This window comes from Elephas maximus, chromosome 3, assembly GCF_024166365.1.
Source record: "Elephas maximus indicus isolate mEleMax1 chromosome 3, mEleMax1 primary haplotype, whole genome shotgun sequence".
Taxonomy (NCBI): Eukaryota; Metazoa; Chordata; class Mammalia; order Proboscidea; family Elephantidae; genus Elephas; species Elephas maximus.
This window is the reverse complement of record NC_064821.1, coordinates 162,466,823-162,492,171: the sequence shown is the minus strand read 5'-3', so window position 1 is coordinate 162,492,171 and position 25,349 is coordinate 162,466,823. Positions and strand designations below refer to the sequence as shown.

Genomic DNA, 25,349 nt, shown 5'->3' with positions numbered 1-25,349 from the left:
GGGGGTGCCCAGACTCTTCAGAAAGGTAACCTAATTGAACGGGCAATGTATCCATTTTAACACAGAGCCTGGCACATGGTTCGTGCTCAACATATATGGCTGGAGCCTGGGGTGCCCAACAACGTGCACAGGGGCCGCATGGAAGAAATTTAAGACCCTGCCGTTGAGCCGTAAGGACCCACGGTCTACAATGAAGACGAAATTTCACAGAGCAAGATTAAACGTTAACTTTAGCGGTCAAAACCCGTTAATTCCAGTAACTCTTAATTCCGCGATATTTTCGCGACCTGAGCCTTCTCTCTCTCTCGCCCAAATACCAGGTCAATCAAACGAACTGGCGGGGGCAAAGCTGAGGGCACGGGTGAAAGTTATCAGCCGAGCGCAGATCGTCCACCTTCTCCCCTCACACGCCCAGACCCGAGACGCGGGACGCTTCCGGGGAGCCCGCAGCGGCGCGAGACCGGAACGCGGGCGAGGGGCGGGGGAGGGGCGGTGGCGGGGCCGGGAGCGTGCGCGCGCACCTCACACTCCGCCGCCCGGGGACGCCCACTCGCGAGTAGGGGCTGGCGAGCCGGCCCGCGCCCCAGCGAGCGCCCCGTAACTCCGGGTTCCTCTCAGAGGGGCGCCGAACGGGTGTCGGCCCCACAGCTGCTCTGCGCTCACTCGGGCTAGGGAGGAAGGGAACGAGGCCCGGGCCGCAGTCCCGCACCGCGTGGACGCGCTGCCTCTCCCGCTGCCGCCAGAGCGAGGGGCTGTGAGCGACCGGAGGTACCGCGGAGGAGGCCCCCACGGCGGCCGGCGGCCGCGGGGCAACACACGGAGCCTGTCTCTGCTTGCGCGAGGCGCTGCTGGTCCCGTGCGCCCAGGGCCGTCGCCTCCCCGGCGCTAAGCGAGGAATGAGCAGGCGCCTGCCCAGGCTCTGGGACTAAAGGGCCGCGGCTCGGCTCCTTCCCCCCGTCGCGGAGCCGCTGGAGCTTGGTCACTGCGGCCGGGCGCGACTGGGTCGGCGGCGGCCTCGCTCCGGAGCAGACGCCGGGGTTAACTGAACTGGCGGCGGAGAGGAGGAGGAGCCGGGCGGGGGCGGCCGCCGCTCCTCCCCTCCCCCCCACGCGCCGGGGCTTTTCAGTGGCCGGCGGAGGAGGAAGTTCCGCTCCCCGACAGAGCCGTGCGGTAGCAACAGCGGCGGCGGCGGCGGCTGGGAGGGCTCAGGCATTTTGGACCCGATTGCTCGTAGCGCCCGCCGTCGAGGGGGGGCATCAGCGTCCCCCCCGCTGCCCCGAGCCTGCGAGGCAGTGTCGGGAGGTGCCGGCGTCCCAGAAGACCTTCCTGCCACTTCAACCAGCGCCGCGGCTTCGGCTTCCCAGCGAGGTGGCAGACCTTTCTTCGTATTCGCAGACTTCTGAGGAGACCCTTATTTTTTTTGCACCAAGGTTAAGGAATTCCGGAATAGAAGCGCCAGTGGAGGTTTAGTGAATCGTCTGTAACTCTGGGATCACGTAAGGCCCCCCGTTTGGGGCGGGAGACGACATTTGAGCATCTCATTGGAGAGCAGGAATGGCAGAAGCCACCTTACATCTTTTCTGCAGTGTTGCTTGCCTGATGGACCCCTAGGAATGAAGAGGTGACTAGTGATAACCCGATGAGGTACTGAAAGGCGATGGCAAAGAAAATCCCGCCGGACACACACTAGTGGACGTCTGGGGGGAGAGGGGGGGTCACACAAGTTTTTGAATGTAAGTGGACGAGCTGTCTTAAAAAGCACAACAATCCCTTAAGCATTGAGTTTGCCTTTTTTTTTTGGCCAAGATTTTGAAGATTGTATTCAATGTATTGTTGGTTTGATATAAGATGAGAACTTTATGAAGTGTTGTAGCCAGGAGTGGAACAATGACTACCCCCGCACTGCTGCCCCTGTCTGGGCGGAGGATCCCGCCTCTGAACCTGGGGCCGCCCTCCTTCCCACATCACAGGGCTACCTTGAGACTGTCCGAGAAGTTTATCCTTCTCCTTATTCTCAGTGCCTTCATCACCCTGTGTTTTGGGGCATTCTTCTTCCTTCCAGACTCTTCAAAACACAAACGCTTTGATCTGGGCTTGGAAGACGTGTTAATTCCTCATGTAGAGGCCGGCAAAGGAGCTAAAAACCCCGGGGTCTTCCTGATCCATGGACCCGATGAACATAGACACAGGTTGGTTGGTTCCTGAAGTTCTGGTTTTAATATTTGGCAGAGCAAGGGGTGGTTTATGTGTCCATTTCTTTTTTTTTTTTTTTGCACTACGGTGTTATTTTCCCTGGGTCGTAGGAGTTGTGTAGTGATTTCAGAATCGGTGGATTAGAACCGTAGGCTGAAGGCACTCCTAGAGCCTCATCTAAAGTTCAGCCCCTTCCTTTTATGTAGGAGAAACAGTAATGCTCAGAGCGGTGGCGCCTGATGTGGACAATTAGGAATGGAGGTATGAGAACTTCATCTAAAGAAATAGTGACATTTGCTGCACCTTTATTTTTTCAGAATGTGTCGCCTTCAGTCTTATATTGAATCTTGGCAGCCCCAATGGGTTTGTTCTCTCTCTCCCAAAGGGCTCTCATTCCCTGGTTTGAGTTAAAAGTGTGGTGGTGAGTCTTAGCTTTTTAGGAAGACACTTTTGAATGGAATATACCTGTCACTTAACATGTGAAAATATTACAGTTGTTATTTTAAGGAGATGTTCTTGGTACTCTATATGGAATCAGTAAAGTTCAAGCTGCCGTTGACTCAAGTCATTTCCTCTGTGAGTCTTGTAGACAAGGTTTAAGTCTCTCTCTCTCTCTCTCTCTCTGTTTGGTTATTCATTTAATTTTGCTCTGATCATTTTTTTTTCCCCAGTGTGAGAGGTGGAGTGTGTCAAATAGCTATTACAATTGGCCTCACTTAAATTTGGCCGACTGAGGAGTTCAGTTCTTTCAGATCACCAAATCTAAAGTGAGCTCTTTCTTAGGAGACTGTGTTAGGATAAAATGGGAACTCTGGTTAAAGTCCTTTTAAATCATTTATACATTTTTACTTGAGGAAAGTTTGGAAATGTAGTTTACTTTTCCCAAACCTACAGTTTTTTTTTTTTTTCTAACCTACTAGCTCTTTCTCCTATCTTTTCTACTTCTTAAAATAATTCTTGGATATGTGGGGGAAAAAAATCTTATGCTCAAATTCTGTTTTTAACTGATATTAGTTTTTTTTTTTTTTAACTATTATAGGGGCAAGGTGTTGATGTATGCATTTAAGAATGACCAATATAAATTAGTTTATTATATGATGAATTCTTAATTTTTTGAAAAAGCTTATGTTCAAATGTTAGACTAAGTTTAAATTATTGGGAAAATGCATTCTTATAATGAGAGCTGTTTTTTTTTTTTTTTCCTTTTTTCCAACCTATTTAATTCATTACTTGCTTGATGGTTTGACTTTTGGCTGAACCTTATGGAGTAGTTCCTTCTAAAATTGTTTCACGCCCTTCTTCTGTACATAGAAGAATTTGGAATATTGGCCATCTTTTTAATTTCCATATGCTTCGTGTGTTTCTTTTATTTTGCCTTTTGTTTTTGTGATTTCGAGAAAAATACTGATGAGACCTGTGAAATAGGATGCTGAAAAATGAACTTTAAAATGCCCTGCTTTCCTTGAAAACCTTATTTCTTGTACTTATGTAAGCTATGATGAATATTTGAAAAAAAAAATGTGTTAAGCTTGGCTTCAGAGCTGTTTGACAGCAGCCACGCATTAACATTATTTAACTATCATTATTGTAATCTGTCGTGTACTAAGGTTTCCTTTGTATTTTAAGTGTGGTCTAAAGTTTACCAAAAAAATGGCTATGTTGTAGTTTAAAAACATTTATATAGAAAAATTCTCAGTTAAGCTGAATTAAAATATGAAATTTGAATGGAAGTATAGATAATGTACATTTTACTTACATTATGCATATTATTTATTGCTTAAACAAGAATTCGTAAATTTATATAGCCTCTGTCTCTCTATATGCGTGTGTGTGTGTGTAATCTAGTTTTCTAAAGCTATTTGGTTCTTGATTTTGGAAAGTGAGAAATTATTTATTGAGTTCTGGTATGAAGGGATGGTGAGTGAACCAAATCCTGAGCTTTGGATAGTAAGCAATAGGAGTTTGGATAGCAAGTGATACATTTGAGAATTTATTTGACTCTACGGAAAGCAAGCATTCAAAAACTGAGAGTTCAGGTAGGAATTTTTGTTTTATCTCTGAATATTTCTGTGGTTATATCAATATATTTTTATATCTGCTTAGTAGGTTATCTATTGTTGCTGACCATATCAGAAAACATAGTCTGATAAGAATTCTTCTACTTTTAAGAGTGAAATACATTTTAAATTAGAGATCATCCAGATATAAGTTTAAAATGTGGAAACACGAAACATCAAATTAAAAGATAAACATCAACTATTTAAAAAAAATTCAGAAAGTATTATTTACAGAATTAGAGCATACTTATTTTGGGTATGAATCAAAAACATGATGTTTCTTAATTTGGAAAATACAAATTGGCAATTTATCTTAATTTTGTAAGGGTGGGAAAGGTGCAGGATGGAGGGTTGAGGGACCTTTATTTTTATCGTACTTTATTTACTTATTTTTTCAATTGTGCTTCAAGTGAAAGTTTACAAGTCAAGTCAGTCTCTAATACAAAAATTTGTATACGCCTTGCTATATACTCTTAGTTGCTCTCTCCCTAATGAGACAGCACACTCCTCTCTATCCTGTATTTCCCCTATCCATTCAGCCAGCCTCTGTCCCCCTCTGCCTTCTCATCTCACCTCCAGGCAGGAGCTGCCCAGGTAGTCTCATGTGTCTGCTTGAGCCAAGAAGCTCACTCCTCACCAGTATCATTTTCTGTCTTCGAGTCCAGTCCAATCCCTGTCTGAAGAGTTGGCTTTGGGAATGGTTCCTGTTTTGGGCTAACAGAAGGTCTGGGGACGATGACCTCTGGGGTCCCTCTATCTCAGTCAGACCATTAAGTCTGGTCTTTTTAGGAGATTAAGGTCTGCCTCCCTCTGCTCACCTGCTCCATCAGGGATTCTCTGTTGTGTTCCCTGTCAGGGCAATCATCAGTTGTAACTGGGCACCACCTAGTTCTTCTGGTCTCAGGCTGGTGTAGCTTCTGATTTATGTGGCCCTTTCTTTGTCTCTTGGGCTCATAATTACCTTGTGTCTTTGGTGTTCTTCATTCTCCTTTGGTCCAGGTGCGTTGAGACCAATAGTTGCATCTTAGATGGCCACTTGCTAGCGTTTAAGACCCCAGATGCCACTCACCAAAGTGGGATATGGAATGTTTTCTTAATAGATTTTATTATGCCAGTTGACCTAGATATCTCCTGAAACCATGGTCCCCAGATTCCTGCCCCTGCAACCCTGGCCTTGAAGCATTTGGTTTATTCAGGAAACTTCTTCACTTTTGATTTAGTCCACTTGTGCTGACCTCTCCTGTGTTGTGTGTTGTCTTTCCCTTCACCTAAAATAGTTCTTGTTTACTGTGTAATTAGGGATACCTCTCTCCCTCCCCACTCTTGTAACCATCAAAGAATATTTTCTCCTGTATTTAAACTGTTCCTCAAGTTCTTATAGTAGTGGTCTCATATAGTATTTGTCCTTTTGCAACTGACTAATTTCACTCAGCGTTATGCCTTCCAGATTCCTCCATATTATGAAATGTTTCACGGATTCATCATTGTTCTTTATTGATGCATAGTATTCCATCCTGTGAATATACCATAATTCATTTATCCATTCATCTATTGATGGGCACCTTGGTTGCTTCCATCTTTTTGCTATTGTAAACACTGCTGCAGTGAACATGGGTGTGCATATATCTGTTCGTGTAAAGGCTTTTATTTCCCTAGGATGTATTCCAAGGAGTGGTATAGCTGGATCATGTGGTAGTTCTATTTCTACCTTTCTGAGGGTGGGCCAAATCGACTTCCAAAGTGGTTGTACCATTTTAAATTCCCACCAGCAGTGTTTAAGTGTCCAGTCTCTCCACAACCTCTCCATCATTTATTATTTTGTGTTTTTTGAATTAATGCCACCCTTGTTGGAGTGAGATGGTATCTCATTGTAGTTTTGATTTGCATTTTTCTAATGGCTAATGATCAAGAGCATTTCCTCATGTATCTGTTAGCTGCCTGAATGTCTTCTTTGGTGAAGTGCCTGATCATATCCTTTGCCCATTTTTTAATTGGGTTATTTGCCTTTTTGTTGTTAAATTTTTGCAGTATCGTGTAGATTTTAGAGATTAGACGCTCATGGGAAATGTCATAGCTAAAAACTCTTTCCTAATCTGTAGGTAGTCTTTTTACTTTCTGGTGAAGTCTTTGGGTGAGCATAGGTGTTTGATTTTTAGGAGCTCCCAGTTACCTAGTTTCTCTTCTGGTGTTTGTGCATTGTTAGTAATGTTTATGCCGTGTATTAGGGCTCCTAGCATTGCCCCTATTTTTTCTTCGATGATCTTTATCATTTAAGATTTTTATTTAGGTCTTTGATTCATTTTGAGTTACTTTTTGCACATGGTGTGAGGTATAGGTCTTGTTTCATTTTTTTGCAAATGGATATCCAGTTATGCCAGCACCATTTGTTAAAGAGACTGTCTTTTCCCCATTTAACTGGGCCTTTGTCAAATATCAGCTCCTCATATGTAGATGGATTTATGTCTGGATTATCAGTTCTGTTTCATTGGTCTGTGTATCTGTTGTTGTACCAGGTTGTTTTGACTACTGTGATGGTATCTTATGTTCTAAAATCGGGTAGCGTGAATCCTTCCACTTTGTTTTTCTTTTTCAGTAGTGCTTTGCTTTCCCAGGGCCTCTTTCCCTTCCATATGAAGTTGGTGATTTGTTTCTCCATCTCATTAAAAGATGTCGTTGGAATTGCATTGCATCTATAGATTGCTTTCCGTAGAATTGACATTTTTACAATGTTGAGTCTTCCTATCCATGAACAAGGTATGTTTTTCCACTTAGGCAGGTCACTTTTGGTTTCTTGCAGTAGTGGCTTGTAGTTTTCTTTGTATAGGTCTTTTATGTCTCTGGTTAGATTTATTCCTAAGTATTTCATCTTCTTAGGGGTTACTGTAAATGGTATTGATTTGGTGATTTCCTCTTCGACGTTCTCTTTGTTGGTGTAGAGGAATCCAACCGATTTTTGTGTATTTATCTTGTATCCTGATTCTCTGCTGAACTCGTTTATTAGTTTCAGTAGTTTTCTTGAGGATTCTTTAGGGTTTTCTGTGTGTGAGATCATGTCATCTGCAAATAGAGATACTTTGACTTCTTTGCCAATGTGGATGCCCTTTATTTCTTTATCTAGCCTAATTGCTCTGGCTAGGACCTCCAGCACAATGCTGAATAAGAGTGGTGATAAAGGGCATCCTTGTCTGGTCCCCGTTCTCAAGGGAAATGTTTTCAGGCTCTCACCTTTAAGGATGATGTTGGCTGTTGGCTTTGTATAAATGCCCTTTATTATGTTGAGGAATTTTCCTTCTATTTCTATTTTGTTGAGAGTTTTTATCATGATTGGGTGTTGGGCTTTGTCAAATGCCTTTTCTGCATCAATTGATAAGATCCTGTGATTCTTGTCTTTTGCTTTATTTACGTGATGTATTACAGTGGTTATTTTTCTAATGTTGAGCCATAGCTGCATACCTGGTATGAATCCCACTTGGTCATGGTGAATTATTTTTTTGACATGTTGTTGAAGTCTATTGGCTAGAATTTTGTTGAGGATTTTTGCATCTATGTTTATGAGGGATTTAGGTCTCTAAATTTCTTTTTTGTGGTGTCATTACCTGGTTTTGGTATGACGGATATGCTGGCTTCATGGAATGAGTTTGGGAGTATCCCATCCTTTTCTGTGCTGTGAAATACCTTTAGTAGTAGTGGTGTTAACTCTTCTCTGAAAGTTCGATAGAACTCTCCAGTGAAGCTGTCCGGGCCAGGGCTTTTTTGGGGGGAGTTTTTTAATTACGTTGTCAATGTCTTATTTTACTATGGATTTCTTTAGTTGTTCTACCTCTGTTCGTGTTAGTTTAGGTAGGTAGTGTTTCTGGGAATTCATCCATTTCTTCTAGGTTTTCAAATTTGTTAGAGGATAATTTTTCATAATAATCTGATATGATTCTTTTAATTTCAGTTGGGTTTGTTGTGATATCACCCACCTCATTTCTTACTCGGGTTATTTGCTTCCTCTCTTGTTTTTCTTTTTGTAAGTTAGATGGCCGTTTGCTAGCGTTTAAGATCCCATGCGCCACACTTCAAAGTCGGATTCTGCTCTCATTTTTATTATTTGCTTTCTTCTGGTGTCTGAGGCTTTCTTTTGTTGCTCTCTATTTGTTTAAGTTGCAGGGATAATTCTTGGAATTTGGCCCTTTCTTCTTTTTGTATGTGTGTATTTATCCATATAAATTGACCTCTAAGCGCTGCTTTAGGAAACCCTGGTGGTGCATAGTGGTTAGGTGCTGTGGCTGCTAACCAAGAGGTCGGCAGTTTGAATCCACCAGGCTTTCCTTGGAAATTCTATTGGGCAGCTCTACTCTGTCCTATAGGGTCACTATGAGTCGGGATCGACTCGACGGCAGTGGGTTTGGTTTGGTTTGGTTTAAGCGCTTTAGCTGTGTCCTTTAGGTTCTGATAGGAAGTGTTTTTATTCTCATTGGATTCTGTGAATTTCTTTATTCCATTCTTAATGTCTTTTATAACCCAGTCTTTTTTGAGCAAGATATTGTTCATTTTCTAAGATTTGATTTCTTTTCCCTGCTTTTTCTGTTATAGATTTCTACTTCTATGGCCTTATGGTTAGAGAAGATGGTTTGTAACATTTTGATGTTTTGGATTCTGCTAAAAAAAAGGCTTGCTATATGACCTCATATGTGGTCTCTTCTAGAGAATGCTCCATGTGCATTTGAAAGGAAAGTATACTTGGCTGCTGTTGGGCGGAGTGTTGTGTATATGTCTGTGAGGTCAGGTTGGTTGATTGTGACATTTCGATCATCTTTATTGAGCTTCTTTCTGTATGTTTTGTTCTTCACCGAAAGTGGTGTGTTGAGGTCTCCCACTATAATTGTGGAACTGTCTGTTTCATTTTTCAGTGTCGTTAGAGTTTGTCTTGTGTACCTTTGAAGCCCTGTCATTGCGTGCGTAAATATTTAATATGGTTATATCCTCCAGTTTTAGTCTTTTTAATCAATGTATAGTATCCTTTCTTATCCTTCGTGGTGGATTTAACTTTAAAGTCTATTTTGTCAGAAATTAATATTGCCACTCCTGCTCTCTTTTGTTTTGTTGTTTGCTTGATATATCTTTTTCCATCCTTTGAGTTTTAGTTTGGTTTCTGTCTTCCAGTGTAAGGTGTGTCTCTTGTAGGCAGCATATAGATGAATTTTTTTTTTTTTAATCCTTTCTGCCACTCTCTGTCTCTTTATTGGTGCATTTAGTCAATTTACATTCAGCGTAATTATGGATAGATATGAGTTTAGTGTTGTCATTTTGATGTCTTTTTTGTGTGTTGTTGATAGTTTCTTCTTCCCATTTAATTTTTTTGTGCTGAGTAGTTTATCATTGTATATTATCTTTTCCTCCTTTTTGTTGTTGTTGATTTTGTTCCTGCTAAGCCTTTATTTTTTTCTTGTATTTGATTTTGATGAGTAGGATTGTTAGTCTTCTTTGTGGTTACGTTAATATTTACCACTACTTTTCTAAGTTTAAACCTAACTCTTATTTCATTATATTGCCTTGTCTTCCTCTCCATATGAAAGTTCTATGACTACATTCTGTATTCCCTCTTTATTGTTTTAATGTTGTCTTCTTTTACATAATGACATGCTGTTTTCCTGTTTTGAGCAGTTTTTTTAATCTTCATTTGTTTTCATGATTTCCCTGTCTGGGTTCTCATCTGATTGCTCTGTGCTGTGTTCTAGTCTTGGGTTGATAATCTGATATTATTGATTTGCCAACCAGAGAACTCCCTATAAGTGTTTCTTGTAGTTTTGATTTGGTTTTTTATGAATTCCTAAACTTTTTATCTGGAAATGTCCCCATTTTTCCTTCACATTTGAGAGACAGTTTTGCTGGACGTATGATTCCTTGCTGGCAATTTTTTTCCTTCAGTGCTTTCTGGAAGTCATCCCATTGCTGTCTTGCCTGCATGGTTTCTGCTGAGTGTTCTGTGCTTATTCTTAATGATTTCCCTTTGTAGGTAACTTTTTGTTTTTCCATAGCCACTCTTAAAATTCTCTATCTTTGGTTTTGACAGTTTTGATTATAATATGTTTTGGTGACTTTCTATTGAGATCTACCTTATATGGAGTTCGATGAGCATCTTGGATAGGTATCGTCTCATCTTTCACAGTATCAGGGAAGTTTTCTAGCAACAAATCTTCAACAGTTCTCTCTGTATTTCCTTTTGTCCCTCCCTGTTCTGGTACTGCAGTCACTCATAGGTTATTTCTCTTGATAGAGTCCCACATGATTCTTAGGGTTTTTTCATTTTTTAAAATTCTTTTATCTGATTTTTCTTTGAATATATTGGTGCCAAGTGTTTTATCTTTAATCTCACTAATTCTCCCTTGCATTTCTTCAGTTCTGCTCCTCTGACTTTTTGTTGAGTTGTCTAATTCTGTAATTTTATTGTTAATCTTCTGAATTTCTGATTGCTAGTCTCTATGAGTTCTTGCAGCTTATTAAAGTTTTCATTACATTCTTGAATACTCTTTTTAATTTCTTCAACTGCTTTATGTGTGTGTTCCTTGGCTTGTTCTGCATTTTGCCTGATGTCCTTCCTGACCTTGTTCCTGATGTCTTGAATATTTGTGTATATTAATCTTTTGTATTTTGTATTTGGTAGTTCCAGGAAGGCACCGTCATCCAGAAGATTCCTTGATTCTTGCTTTGAGAGCTTGTTGAAGTGATGTGATATTGACTGTTGTCTCTGAGGCATTTATAAGTTATTGTATTAGTTTATTTTACATTTGCTTACTGTATTCTAGCTTCTTGTTTTGTTTTGATATGTCCAAATAGGCTGCTTGAGTGAGCTGGTTTGATTATTTTTGCCTTTGAAGCTCTAACGTCCTGTCACCAGATGGCTAAAGCTGTTATCAGGTATATGAGCATGGGAGTCCGTTCACTTTTCTTGTATGGATTCAGCTCAGGCAGCTAGGTAGTAGGTCATTAAGTGTGTGGCACAGGCTCTGTCCTGCAGTCTTAGAGGGGCAGGGGTGATTGGTGTAGGTACAGGTATCTGGTTGCAGCAGGAGGTCATGCTCTGAACAAGACGGGCCTGACAACTATCCCTTGAGTTTCTGTGAGGAAAGTGCTTTCTTGTTCCCTAGAGTGCACAGATGGGTAGATTCTGCAAACGGACCATTGGCACCCAGTGCTTTTAGTTGTAAGGACTGGGAGGTACCCGTTTCATGGTTGGCTGGGTCACTTTGGTGGAGCCATCAGTCCTTAGGCCCCTGATGTGTGTAGGTGAGGACCCTGTTTAATAGACAAAGCGGTGTCAAATATCAAAAACCCACCTCTCAGCCTCACAGCTGAAACAGTTGCGGTCTGCCAACAAGGGCCTGTTCTCCTGAAGTAGGCGCACACAGGTCCATGCAGGGGGGAAATGTATTCAAGGTCCACAGACCGTTTATGCCTGGGCAGGAGCCGCTTCTGTACTGAGCTCCCCAGGTTAGTGGAGCTGGCAGAGTATCTTTCCGCCACTTGTGAATTTATTCCTTCTCTAAGGCCGGGAGAATGGCTCACTATGCTCAGCAGGGCCTATCTCAGGCCCAGGGAAGTCAAAGCCACTGAATCCGGCTTGGGATCTTGGGGCGTGGTAAAATATATAGAAGTACTTAGGTTTTGCCAAGAGCGCTGTTCTCTGGTTCCAAGGTATGAGTAGGCTGTGGCTTGCTGTCTCTCCCTGAAGAAACTGCGTCCAGAACGCTACCGCCAGCCCCACCTTGGTCGCTTCAGGGAATGGTGCCTCAGGGTTGCTGGCATTCTGGTCTGACATCTCCTCTGTGCTTCTGAACCATCTCTCTCTCCCCTTGCTGCTCAGTCCATTTTCTAATTTTGCTTTTGATGTTTAGGGCTCCTAGCTTGTCGTAAATTAATTGTTTCACTTGTTTTTTCAGGTCTTTGTTGCAAGAGGGATCTCCGGAAGCATCTGAGTACTCCGCCATCTTGACTCCTCCTAGCAGTAGTGTTTTGTGGTTTTCCTTTTATAAGTCTTTTACATCCCTGGTCAGGTTTATTCCTAGGTATTTTATCCTTTTGTGGGCTTTTGTAAATGGTGGTGTTTTCTTGATTTAATTTTCAATGTTTTCGTTAGTGTAGAGGAACCCAACTGACTGTTGTGTGCTGACCTTGTACCCTGCCACTTTGCTGAATCCTTCTCTTAGTTCCAGTAATTTTCTTTTGGACTCTCTGGGATTTTCTATGTACAGGATCATGCCATCTGCTAAGAGGGATAGTTGTACTAGTTCCTTTCAAATTTGGATACCCCTTATTTCCCTTTCTTGCGTTATTGCTCTAGCTAAGACTTCCAATACAGTATTAAATAGGTGGTGATAATGGGCATCCTTGGTTGTTCCTGTTCTCAAGGTAAAATACTCTCAACCTTTCTCTGCTGAGAATAATACTGGCTGTTGGCTTTGCATATGTTCCCATAATTTTGCTGGGGAATTTCTGTTCCATTCCTATTTTGCTGAAATTTTTTATCAGGAAAGGGTGTTGGGTTTTATCAAACTCCTTTTCTGCATTGATTGAGATTATCATGTGATTCTTTTTCTTTATTTTATTTATGTGGCAAATTACATTGATTTTCTAACATTGAATCACCGTTGCAGCCCTGATACGAATCCCACCTGATCATGATATATTATTTTTTTGATATGCTGTTGGGTAGAATTTTGTTGGGAATTTTTGCATCTGTATTCTTGAGGAATATCAGTCTGAAATTTTCTTTTTTTGTGGTGTCTTTGCCTGGCTTTGGAATCAGGGTTATGGTGGCTTTATAGAATGAGTTAGGGAGTATCCTTTTCTGTGTTTTGGAATAGTTTGAGTAGAATTGGTATCAACTCTTCTCTGAATGTTTGGTAGAATTCTCCAGTGAAGCTGTCTGGACTGGGGCTTTTTTATTTGGAGTTTTTTTTAATGATACCTTTAATTTTTACTTCTGTTACGGGTCTGTTTAGATTTTCTATCTCTGCTTGTTTAGGTAGGTGGTGTGTTTCTAGAAATTTGTCCGTTTTAAATTTGTTGGAGTACCGTTTTTTGTAATATTCTGTGATGGTACTTTTTATCTCAATTGGTGCTTTTGTAATGTCACCCATTTCATTTTTATTTTGCTTATTTGCATCTTCTCATTTTTTTTTCCCTTGTCTTTTTGCCCAGTAGTTTGTCAATGTTGCTTATCCTCTCCAAGAACCAACTTCTAGTCTTGTTGATTTTATTGTTTTTCTGTTTTCTATTTCATTTATTTATGCTCTGGCCTTTATTATTTCCTTTCTTTTGGTAACTTTTTTGGTAACTGTGGTCTTCTTTTGCTCTTCTTTTTCTGTTTGTTATAAGTTGTTGGGTTAAGTTACTGATTTTGGACCTTTTTTCTTTTTGGGTGTATGCATTTGTTGCTATAAATTTTCCTCTGAGCACTGCTTTTACTGTGTCCCAAAGGTTTGGTATGTTGTGTTTTCATTCTCATTCTAAATACTTATTTATTTTAAACTGTTCTATAAGTAAAAGTTTACAGTTCAAGTTAATTTCTCACAAAAAAATTTGTACACACATTGTTATGTGATCCTAGTTGCTCCCCTATAATGTGATAGTACACTTCTCCTTTCCACCTCGGATTTACTGTGTCTGTTCAGCCAGCTCCTGTCCCTTTTTGCCTTCTCATCTTGCCTCTGGACAGGAGCTGCCCATTTAGTCTCATGTATTTTTGTCTACTTGAGCTAAGAAGCCTTCTCTTCACAAGTATCATTTTATGTCTTATAGTCCAGTCTAATCTTTGTCTGAAGAGTTGGCTTCGAGAATGGTTTCAGCTCTGGGCTGACAGAGATTCTGGGGGCCATGTCTTCTGGGGCCCCTCGAGTCTCAGTCAGACCAGGAAGTCTGGTATTTTTACTAGAATTTGAATTTCTACACCCACTTTTCTCCTGTTCCATCAGGGAGTGTTCCCTGTTGGCCTGTCTTTCAGGGTGGTCACTGGTGCTAGTTGGGCACCATCTAGTTCTTCTGGTCTCAGGCTGATGGAGTCTCTGATTTATGTGGCCTTTTCCATCTCTTGGGCTAGTATTTTCCTTGTGTCTTTGGTATCCTTCATCCTCCTTTGCTCCAGGTGGGTTGGGACCAATTGATGAATCTTAGATGGCTGCTCGCTAGCTCTTAAGACCCCAGGTGCCACTTACCAAAGTGGGATGCAGAACATTTTCTTAATAAACTTCATCATGCCAATTGACCTAGATGTCCCCTGAAACCATGGTCCCCAGGCCCCCACCCCTGCTACTCTGTCCCTTGAAGTGTTTGGTTGTGTTCAAGAAACTTCTTAGCTTTTGGTTTAGTCCAGTGGTACTGACTCCCCTGTATTGTGTGTTGTCCTTCCCTTCACCTAAGATAATTCTTTACTACTATCTAGTTAGTGAATACCCCTCTCTCTCCCTCCATACCCTGGTAACCATCAAAGAATGTTTTCTTCTGTGTTTAAACATTTTCTTGAGCTGTTACAATAGTGGTCTCATATAATATTTGTCTTTTTGTAACTGACTGATTTCACCTAGCATAACGCCTCCCATATTCATCCATGTTATGAGATGTTTTGCAGAGTCATTGTTGTTCTTTATCATTGCATAGTATTCCATTGTAAATATTTTTTAATTTCATTTCTTCTGTGACTCAGTAGTTTTCTTTTTTTCCTGGAAAATGTTTTTATTTTATTTTTGTGGTAAAAAAAATATGTAACAAAATATTTGCCATTTCAACAGTCTTCACATTACCCAGTATTTTTAAAGTAATGTGTTATTCAGTTTCCACAAATTTTTTTTCTTTGTCCTGTTAACTGATTTCTAGTTTTTTTTATAGCATTATGGTCACGGAAGATGCTTTGTATTATTTCAGTGTTTTTTAATTTTTTGAAGTTTGCTTTTTATCTAAAATATGGTCTGTTTTAGAGAATGTTCTATATGCACAGAGAAGGATGTATATTGTGATATTGTTAGGTGATGTGTTCTATATATGTCTATGAGGTTGAGTCAGTTGATTGCCTTATTTAGATATTCAGTATATTTGTAGATTTTTTAGTTTTTCTGCCCATCATTGAAAGGTGTGTGTTAAAGTGTCCTGCTATTATTGTAGAACTGTCTGTTCTTCTTCTCAGTTCTGTTAGAGAATGTTTTACATATTTTGGAGCTCTGTCATTGGGTGCATGGATATTTATTATTGGTATGTCTTCTTGGTGAAGTGACTGTTTAATCGTTACATAATGGCCTTTTTCTCTTATAATAGATTTTGACTTAAAGTCTATTTTATCAGAAATTCTTACTGCCACTCCTGCTGTCTTTTGGTTACTGGTTGCTTGATATATTTTTTTCTATCCCTTGATTTTGAACGTTTTTATGTCATTTTGTCTAAGTGTGTCTTGTAGGCAACATATTGATACACACCCACCCAGTGCCGTCGAGTCGATTCCAACTCATAGTCCATTCTACCCATTCTGCCACTCTCTGCTTCTTGACTGGTGCATTTAATTCATTTACATTCACTCCGATTATTGATAGGTATGAATTCATTGCTATCATTTTATTATACTTTTTTTTTTTGTGGTGTCAGCAGTTTTTTTGTTTCTCTTAATTTTCTGTGCAGTTCTTTTTGTATATGAGTTTCCTTTTTCTATCATTTGTTGATATTGTTTTTGTGTTTACTGAGTCTTTTTTATTTTGGTAAGTAGGTTTATTAATTTTCTTTGTGGTTAGAAACCAAACCTGTTACCGTTGAGTCAGTTCTGACTCATCGCACCCCTGTAGGACAGAATAGAAGTGCCCTTAGGGTTTCCAAAGCTATAATTTTTATGGGTGCAGACCGCCACCTATTTCTTCTTTGGTGCAACTGGTGGGTTCAGACTACTTCAGATTGGTGCTAGCAGTATTTTGTCTGCTGGAGAGCAGGGCAGGATGTCTCCATAGCCACTAGGCAGCAGTGCTACCCAAGTGGAAAGGATAGGCCCTCTACACATGCATGAATTGGTGTCTCATTAGGTGGTGGCGAATCGAGGAGTTTCAGAGCATTTAGCATGTTACCTTTCGGTTAGTGGCCGGGAGCTTAACTAGAGCTTCTCTTGGTGGGTACCCTGAAGTTTACCTTTATCCTCCTTTGTTTAAAACAGTCTGTTATATCTTGAAATCTCCTTGACTTCCTCTCCATATGGAAGTTCTGTAACCAAAAAAAAAAAAAAAAAACCCAGTGCCGTCAAGTCAATTCCGACTCACAGCGACCCTACGGGTCAGAGTAGAATTGCCCAATAGGGCTTCTAAGGAGCGCCTGGTGGATTCGAACTGCCAACCTTTTGGTTAGCAGCCGTAGCTGTTAACCACTGTGCCACCAGCATTTCTGGAAGTTCTGTAATAACACCATTTATTCCCCCTTTTGTTCTGAAGTTGTCATTTACAGCTTAACATCTCTGGTTCACTGTAATTAGTTTTGTAGCTTTATTTTACTTTCATGAGGTCTTTATCAGGGATATTATCTGGGTGATGCTGTTGTGTGCCTTTATCTCAGGTGGTTATCTGATATACTGTGTCTGAAGGACTCCTTTTAATATTTTTAGTAAGGCTGGTCTGGTGTTTAGAAATTCCCCTAATTTCTGCTTATCTGGGAATGTCCTAGTTTCCTCCTTGTTTTTGAAAGACGATTTTGCTAGATATATGATTCTTGGTTGGCAGTGCGTTTCCTTTCAGGATTTTGTATGTTGTCCCATTGCCTTCTTGCCTGCATGGTTTCTGAAGAGAAATCAGTGTTTAGTCTTATTGATGCTGCTTTGTAAGTGATATTTCATTTTTCATGAGCTTCTCTCAAAATTATTTCTTTGGTTTTGGAAAGTTTGACTATGATATGCCTTGGTGAATTTCTTTTGGGGTCTATCCTGGATGGGGTTCATTGAGCTTCTTGGATGGAAACCTTCTCATCTTTTATGATATTCGGGAAATTTTCTGCCAATACATTTTCAAAAAGTCTCTCTGTACGTTTTTTTCTCCTCTTCTTTTGGAATTCCTATTGTGCGTAAATTATTCCCCTTCATAGTGTCCCATGTAACTTTTAGGCTTTCTTAACTTTTATTCAGTCTTTTTTTTCTGATATTTACTCAGTTTTTTTTAATTGTGCTTTAAGTGAAAGTTTATAAATCAAGTCAGTTTCTCATAGAAAAACTTGTATGCACCTTGCTATGTACTCTTTTAGCTGCTCTCCCCAGTGAGACAGCACACCCCTCCTCTCTACCCCATATTCCCCGCATCCACTCAACTAGCTCCCATCCCTCTTCACCCCGCCATCTCACCTCCAGACAGAAGCCCCATAGTCTCATGTGTCTCCTTGAGCCAAGAAGCTCCCTCCTCACCAGTATCATTTTCTGTCTTATAGTCCAGTCCAATGCTTGTCTGAAGAATTGGCTTTGGGAATGGTTCCGCTCTTGGGCTAACAGAAGGTCCGGGAACCATGACCTCCTGGGTCCCTCTAGTCTCAGTCAGATCATTAAGTCTGGTCTTTTTAGGAGAATTTGAGGTCTGCATCCCACTGTCTCCTGCTGTCAGGGAGTCTCTGTTGTGTTCCCTGTCAGGGCAGTCATCTGTTATAGTCAGGCACCATCTAGTGCTTCTGGTCTCAGGCTGACATAGTCTCTTGTTTATGTGGCCCTTTCTGTCTTTTGGGCTCATAATTACCTTGTGTCTTTGGTATTCTGCATTCTTTGCTCCAGGTGGGTTGAGACCAACTGATGCATCTTAGATGGCCACTTACTAGTGTTTAAGAGCCCAGACCCCACTCACCAAGTGGGATACAGAATGTTTTCTTAATACGTTTTGTTATGCTACTTGACCTAGATGTTCCCTGAAACCATGGTCTTCAGTCCCCTGCCCCTGCCACCCTGGTCTTTGAAGCTTTCGGTTGTATCCAGGAAACTTCTGTCTCTGCTGTCTCTGAGACATTAAAACATTAATTTATTTGAATATATTTTTTGTTGACTGCATTTTTGTCTTGTCCTGATTTTTTTTTTTTGTTTCGATATATCAGGAGCTTTGTTTCTTCTCTTTCTCTTTAGGGTGTCTTTTTTCCTTTGTGTTATTTTAAATGTTATCCTGTGGTACTGGTCTGTGTATGACTTCGGTAGTGTCAGTTGGATGGGTGTGATTTCTTCTCCCTATTTTTTTTTTAGTGGTTATAGTGGTTCATACCCATGTGTGAGCCCTCTCTTGTTAGGCTTATATGGGTTTCCGTACAGAATTGAGTGGAAGTGTGAAAGCCGGTCCTTTCCCTGATTTAGAGTGAGAAGTCGTGGGTGGTCAGGGTCCCTCCACAGCTCTCTGGGACTGCTTGGTCATTCCAGGTTGATGCTAGCAGTAAGTGTGTCTCCTGGAGAGCAGGGCAGGACCTTTGTAGCCAATGGGAGGCAGTGCTACTCAAATGGAAGGGATAGGCCCTCTGTGCTTGCACGAATTGGCATCTCAGTAGGTGGTGGGGGTTCAAGGGGTCTCAGCATGTGCAGTTGGCATGTGGGAACTGCCTGGGTGTGGGATGTGTGATGTTCCAGCTAGGAGGTCATTGGGTGAGGACACTGAGATCTCCTGTTCATTGTTGAACAGGGGCATGGGTGGCTCCTGTCGAGATGTGCTGGTGAGGTAATGTACCTGCCCAGTCTGTTACCGGGCATGGGTGTGGGAAGTTCTCCTGCTGGTTACTGGGTTATGGTTGTGGTGAGTGTGTACTACTGGTTGCTGGGCAGGGCAGGGGAGCATGTGCCCTGGTCACCTACAGGGTGGCAGAGTGTGGGTTGCCGTTTGCTGGCCAGGTGGGGTGGAATCAGGTGCCATTGAGTGGGTAGCATGGAGTTGCATGCACCAGTGGTAGCCAGGTGTGTTGCATGGTATCACACGTTGCCAGGTGAGTGAGGTGGGAGGGCACTCTGCTGGTCACCAGGAAGGGAGGGGTCGGGGGAGCATGCTCCTCTGGTCACTGGGTGTGAATGCTGCAGCTGGTGATCAGGGCTTGGCTGGATAAAATATGAGCAGGGAGGGGCAGCCTGGAGTCTGGCTGCATGGGAGACTTCTGGTTGTTACTCTGTGGATCCACTATTCTGTGGGTGTTTCCTGTCCAAATGGCCAGGCACTGCTGCTGGTGAGTAGTCTCATCCCTGTTTCCTGGCCCCCTCCCTGTGCTGTGGTTGCACAGATCTCTGGAGCTCTCACGTGCCTTCTTGTGCTTTCCTTCCTTAGATCCAATTCATGACCTGTTCACCTAATCAGTATCTCTGTCTTCTATTGAGAAATCTGTGAAATTGCCTCCCTGTGCTCCTTTTTTTGGTGGCTCCTCTCCTGGGAATTGCCTTGTCTTAAGATGGCCATGCTGTGCTGGTACGGCTGGCAGAGCACCTACGATCCATAAATCTCCTTGTTTGCTGTTTTCATTCAGTCTTTCCATCCATTCATGTTTTGTTCTAATTCTTTATCCTTCTGTTTGATGGTCAGGTTTCCAAGGTTGTCATCTTTATCAGTTTCACTAAGTTTCTTGCGTTTTTGTTGTAGTGGAACACTATGATGTGTCTGACTAAGCTGCCGTCATGTACCAATCTCTCAGGATAGATTTTATGGAAGACAAAATCCTTAAGTAATTCAAACCCCCAGATCCTGTGGAGGCTCTGATTTTCCCTTAAGGCACAATTCTCTTTGGTTTAAGACTATAATTTCCTAACCTTAATATTGAGAGATGCCATTTACAAAGTGTTCTCTTCTGTTCTCTATTATTTAACAAGAACTTTTTAGAAAAGTTATATAAATAGTACAAAAAAGAAAAAAATGAAATAATCTGGAGACTACAAAGTACAATGTATTGTTGCTTTTATTTTTGACATTTACATATTTATAAAATCAACTGCTACTACTTATGCAGGTATATTGGACTCTCCGTAGTGATATTGATGTTACCATTAAAAAATAGTAGTCACATTTATTCAGAAAGGAATTTTGAGAATTTGTTATGTGCCATGCATTATGCTATGTATTGGGGATTATTGGAAAATATTATAGAAGATTAATTTTGACTGTGGGTACTATTGAAAAACTCAAATCTTAACGTTATTATTAAAAGCATGTACTATTATTTTTCAAATCAAATTCTTGGGGTTTTAGAGATACCTTTCCGTTTAGGTGAGGTTCTGTTGCATGCATTTAAGTCATTGGCATTTTTGGAGAGTTCAGATAAATTATTTCATTATCTCCCTCTTTTTGTGTTTTTTCTAATATGTATTAGTAAATTAATAAATCATTAATTTGTGTGTTCCTGGTATATGGAGTAGGTTATCTGGAAATAAGGGGCAAATATTTTGAAGCTTTCTTTTGACCAGGAACCAGATCCTGGTATCTGAAAAAAATATGCCAAGCATTGTGCTAATTTGAGATCTGGCCTAGTTATATGCATTTATATGTAAAAAACCATATACATGTAGCAATATATGGCTATATTTGTAAGTTTATTTATAAAGCTATATGTGCATACATGCTCTTTTTTCAATAGATTGGCAATAAGTTGGCATCTGGTATAAAGTTTATATCTCAATATGAAAATTTTTCCTGGTACTTTTGTGATACCATTAATAAACTTGTACCTTTTCATGACCTTGATTTTTTTCTCTACTTAAAAAGATTGGTAATACCCAGGATGAAGTGTACATTGAACAGCTGGCTCCTTGCATACTCTTGGTTTAATTGTTGTTAGGGGCCCTCGAGTCGGCTTCGACTCATAGCGACCCTGTGCACCACAGAACGAAACACTGCCTGGTCCTGCACCATCCTTACAATTTTTATGGTTGTGCCCATTGTTGAAGCCACTGTGTCAGTCCATCTTCTTGACGGTCTTGCTCTTTTCCGCTGGCCTGTACTTTACCAAGCATGATGTCCTTTTCCAGGGACTGATCCCTCCTGACAACATGTCCAAAGTATGTGAGACACAGTTTTGCCGTCCTTGCTTTTAAGGAACATTCTGGTTGTACTTCTTCCAAGACAGACTTGTTCATTCTTTTGGCAGTCCATGGTATATTCAATATTCTCCACAATATCACAATTCAAAGGTGTCAATTCTTCTTCAGTCTTCCTTATTCATTGTCCAGCTTTCACGTGCATATCATGCGATTGAAAATACCATTGCTAGGGTCAGGTGCACCTTAGTCTTCAAGGTGACGTCTTTGCTTTTCAACAATTTTTTAATTTTAAAAAAGTACTTGACATATGCAGAAATAAAAAGCAGCATTTTGAAATGACCTTGCTGAGGTTGGTGCACTTCCTGCTCTTTGGAATCAGTTGAGCTAAATGAATCTGGTGCTCTTGTTGGATGGGAACAGGTGATAGCAAATGCCTATCATTTAACTTTAGAAATGTATAATTAAAATTTACTCATTATGCTTGGACTTAGGGTACATTCCAATCCATCATTCCCTGACATGTCAACTACATAAAAAGTCAAATGCAATGTCAAATTCAAAGCCTCAAAATAAGAGTTCAGTTCCCAAGAGAACAGTGATAGATTAATAATGTAGAACTTTATCTAGAGTTTATCAGCATTAAATTAGTACCATTGAAACCACACATGGATTCCAGTACCATTTGGAGGTTCTTTCTAAAGTACACATAAATAGAATCGTGGAAGCTTTTTATATTACCTAATCATTTTATGGCCTTATAGTGAACAAAATGAAAAAAATCTTCATTCCACACCCCACCCTTTACCTCTGGATAAGATAAAACTTTATTTTTTTTTTAAATAGATTTTTTAAGTGTCCACATTTCTTAAACAAAAAAAAAAAATTTTTTTTTTTTAAGGAAACCATCTTTTAATTTTTGGACATTGTCACTCCTTATTTTGCACATGGAACTCCAATGCATATAACATTGGCATTCATCATCTAGTCAGACCCTTCACATGTTCTTCAATCAGTGAAATTTGAGATTCTCAACATTTTCCGTGTCAATAAAATAAAGTATGGAATTAGTAGATTCGATGGAGATCTGATTTTTCCTTGCCATGCTGGAGCTTCTAGTCGTCATTTGGATTGAGTTTAGAAGATGGGGAAGTAGAGGTGTTTCTTGGCCTGAGTCTCTTAACAGTAGAGATGTAGAAGGGAGAGCAAGACCACGAGGAGACTGGCTGTGCACTGCAGGGGACTTCCATTTTCCGTGGTGGTGGCGTTGGGTGGACTTGTGGCAGCTGAGAGATACTGGGAGGAGTTACTTACAGGTGCTGTGGTAGTTGTTTGATTTGAATAAATCTGCATGGGGAGGAGCAGCGCCAGGAGCAGCAGCCCCAACCCGAGCCTGACCACCATCGCTCTGCCCATGTCCGCTCCTTTGGGGCGCAGCGCGTCTCACTGGGTACCGTGAGCACGAAGAACCGCTGGCTAGGGGCCTCTGTAGCAAGATCTGTTTTATCTTCTTGATGAATTGACTTGAATACTTATGTATTTTAGAATCGGGTTATCAAAATCCCACTCTCTGCATTCCAGTCTGTCATTAGTGCTCCCTTTTAGTGGAACCCCAAAAGAAACTAACTGATAAAAGAGAGAGACAGTTTGCAGAGAGTCTCATCTCTACCATCATGAAGTAGAAAATGCAGGAGTGGATTTGGAATTGAGGATTATGGCTTACTCACTGGTGCTGTCTGACTCTCTTGTTTTAGTCTGTGGACTTTGATTAGGTCTAGATAAACAGTGAGTGAAGCAGGCTATGAGGCCTCTTCCTTGTAGAATTTGAGTTGAATGGCCAGCAGCTCACCTCAGGTAAAATGAGTGTGTGTTGGGGTGGGCCTTTTCTCAGGAGAGCTTTGCAGAATGTTATGACTTGTAGTCTCTTTCAGGTGATGGTTTGTCCCACACAGGTGAGCAGGAGGTCCTCTTCCTAACAATGACTGAGGCTGTTTAAATGGCAGGCCCTCTTAGCCAATGTTGGAGGTTATACTGGTTTTCAACTCAAGGTATAGCCTTGCAGGAGAGCAGACTGTATAGGTGACTGCCTCTGTGGGTCTCAGGTCTCTTCCTAGATTCCTGAAAAAAAAAAAAAAAACCCCGAAACCAAACCTGTTGCCATCAAGTTGATTCTGACTCAGTGACCTGATACAACAGAGTAGAACTGCCTTGTAGGGTTTCTAAGGAATGACTGGTGGATTTGAACTGCCTATGTTTTGGTTAGTAGCCCAATGCTTAACCGCTGCACTATCTGGGCTCCTGAAAGTAGCTTGTAACTGAATGAGTAATAGTAATTATGGGCTGGTTGACTGCCTTCCTGCCTGCTGCTTTGTTCTCATCAGTGCCCGTATTCAGAGTATCTTGGAGTTTCAAGCATGTAGGTGGGTCCCATATCCATTTTTCAGTAGCGTTGGTGGGCCAGGGTTGTCCATTCTACATTGATTGAATTGCCGTAACAAGAATTGAAAGGCGGAGAGTCCAAGGTGTATGCTTAGGTTATAGTCCCAGAATTCGTTTTCCATTTGTAGTAAAAAGAATTGTATGAGAGGAGTTTTGTATACAAATTGTAGAAAACTAACTATAGTGAGTTGAATAAAGATAGTTATTGGAAGGCTGTTGGGTGACTTTTAGAATTAACACGAAGCCTGGAACACTAGATTTAGCAAATAAGCAAATATCAAAGGAAGCCAGGTACTTAGAACCACAGCAGGTATTAAGGAGTGGTTAGGGTACCACTGTCAGTGCCACGGCTTTGCTCCCTCTGGTCACTCACTTGCTTCAGATCTAGAGTCCCAGCCAAAGCATCTAGTTGCCTTAGGATACATAGGTCATAGGCCCTTGGTGCTAGAGATTAGGAAAATCCCGTATCCTGAACTTTCTGGCTTCTGTAGGGAAGGAGGGATTCCACTACCAATATACTGGTGAATTCTTGAATTTAGGGAAGGGGTTATATACTGGAAGCTTAAGAAACGTAAACCTAAAAGAACCCTGCATTTTGTAACAGTGACTTGTGCTACAGTTGGGAATAAAGTTCATACTGGCAATATGCTATTTAGAAATATAAATAGATATAAATAGCTTTTCTATACTGTACCATTTTAGCGCTTTCTGTTCAGTGGTTTAAAACGGGCTGGTGCTGTCCCCTTTAAGAGTGCTTGGAAATGCAGGGGCATTTTTTGGTTTCAGAATGATGGGGAAGGGGTGTGAGGGAAGAAACTACTGACATTTAGTGAATGGGGACCAGGAATGCTAAACATCCTACAGTGCCCTGGTGGTTCTGCACCACAAAGAATTGAATTATTCTGCCCAAAATGCAAATATTGCATTTTAGAACCGTTGGGTTTATATGGATCATCTTGATGTGGGATTAGAAGTTATTACAGGCTTCCTTTGCTTTACAGTTTGTGTACTCTGGGTTAAATGTTACTTTTCACTTCCTTGCTTTGCTTATAGTTCAAGGGACTTGATTCCTTGTCTAGCTAAAAAAAAAGTTTTTTTTTTTGAAAAGTCGAGCTCCAGCCTAAATCCACGTTCTCTAGTTGTTAATCTTTCCTTAAAAGTACAGGATAAAAATATTTCCCATCACTCTGTGCTGGTTGTTATTAGCAGTCTCTGTCCAATGCGTAGTTGTCATTCTAATTGAAGTAGCAATTGGGTGAGACAATGATTGTTATGGTTTGGATCAAGAGGTACTGGTAGTGTGTGGCTCTTGGTGTTTGTGGGGACAAACCCCATAGCTCTCTGGTCTGTATTTTACATGTTGTTGTTGCGTGCCATTGAGTGGATTCTGGCACGATGGTTAAGCGCTCGGCTGCTAACCAAAAGCTTGGCAGCTTGAACCTACCAGTGGCTCCGTGGGGTAAAAGACTTAGTGATCTGTTTCCTTAAAAATTACAGCCTAGGAAACCCTATGTAACTGAACAAGGGTTCTTGTCCTGTCCTATCAGCCAATTGAAATAAGACAAACGCCAGACCACCAGTTGCAAGGGAAACAGAAAATGGAAATTTATTGTTTGCACAGATGAGGAGCAATGTGGGGTCTAGCGACCATAAGGCCATGTGCTCCACATCTAAGGGGGCTAGGGAGCTTTTTGTTT

General features: G+C 41.1%; 1 protein-coding gene across 1 annotated transcript in view; it reads left to right on the top strand.

The window, feature by feature from the left end:
* The first annotated feature begins 559 nt into the window (after positions 1 to 559).
* Positions 560 to 25,349, top strand: part of MAN1A2 (mannosidase alpha class 1A member 2) — a 234,726-nt gene continuing 209,936 nt past the window's right edge. Inside the window, exon 1 of the mRNA XM_049879976.1 lies at positions 560 to 2,189. Coding sequence (XP_049735933.1) covers positions 1,888 to 2,189 — 302 coding nt within the window. The 5' untranslated portion in view covers positions 560 to 1,887. The remainder of the gene's footprint in view (positions 2,190 to 25,349) is intronic.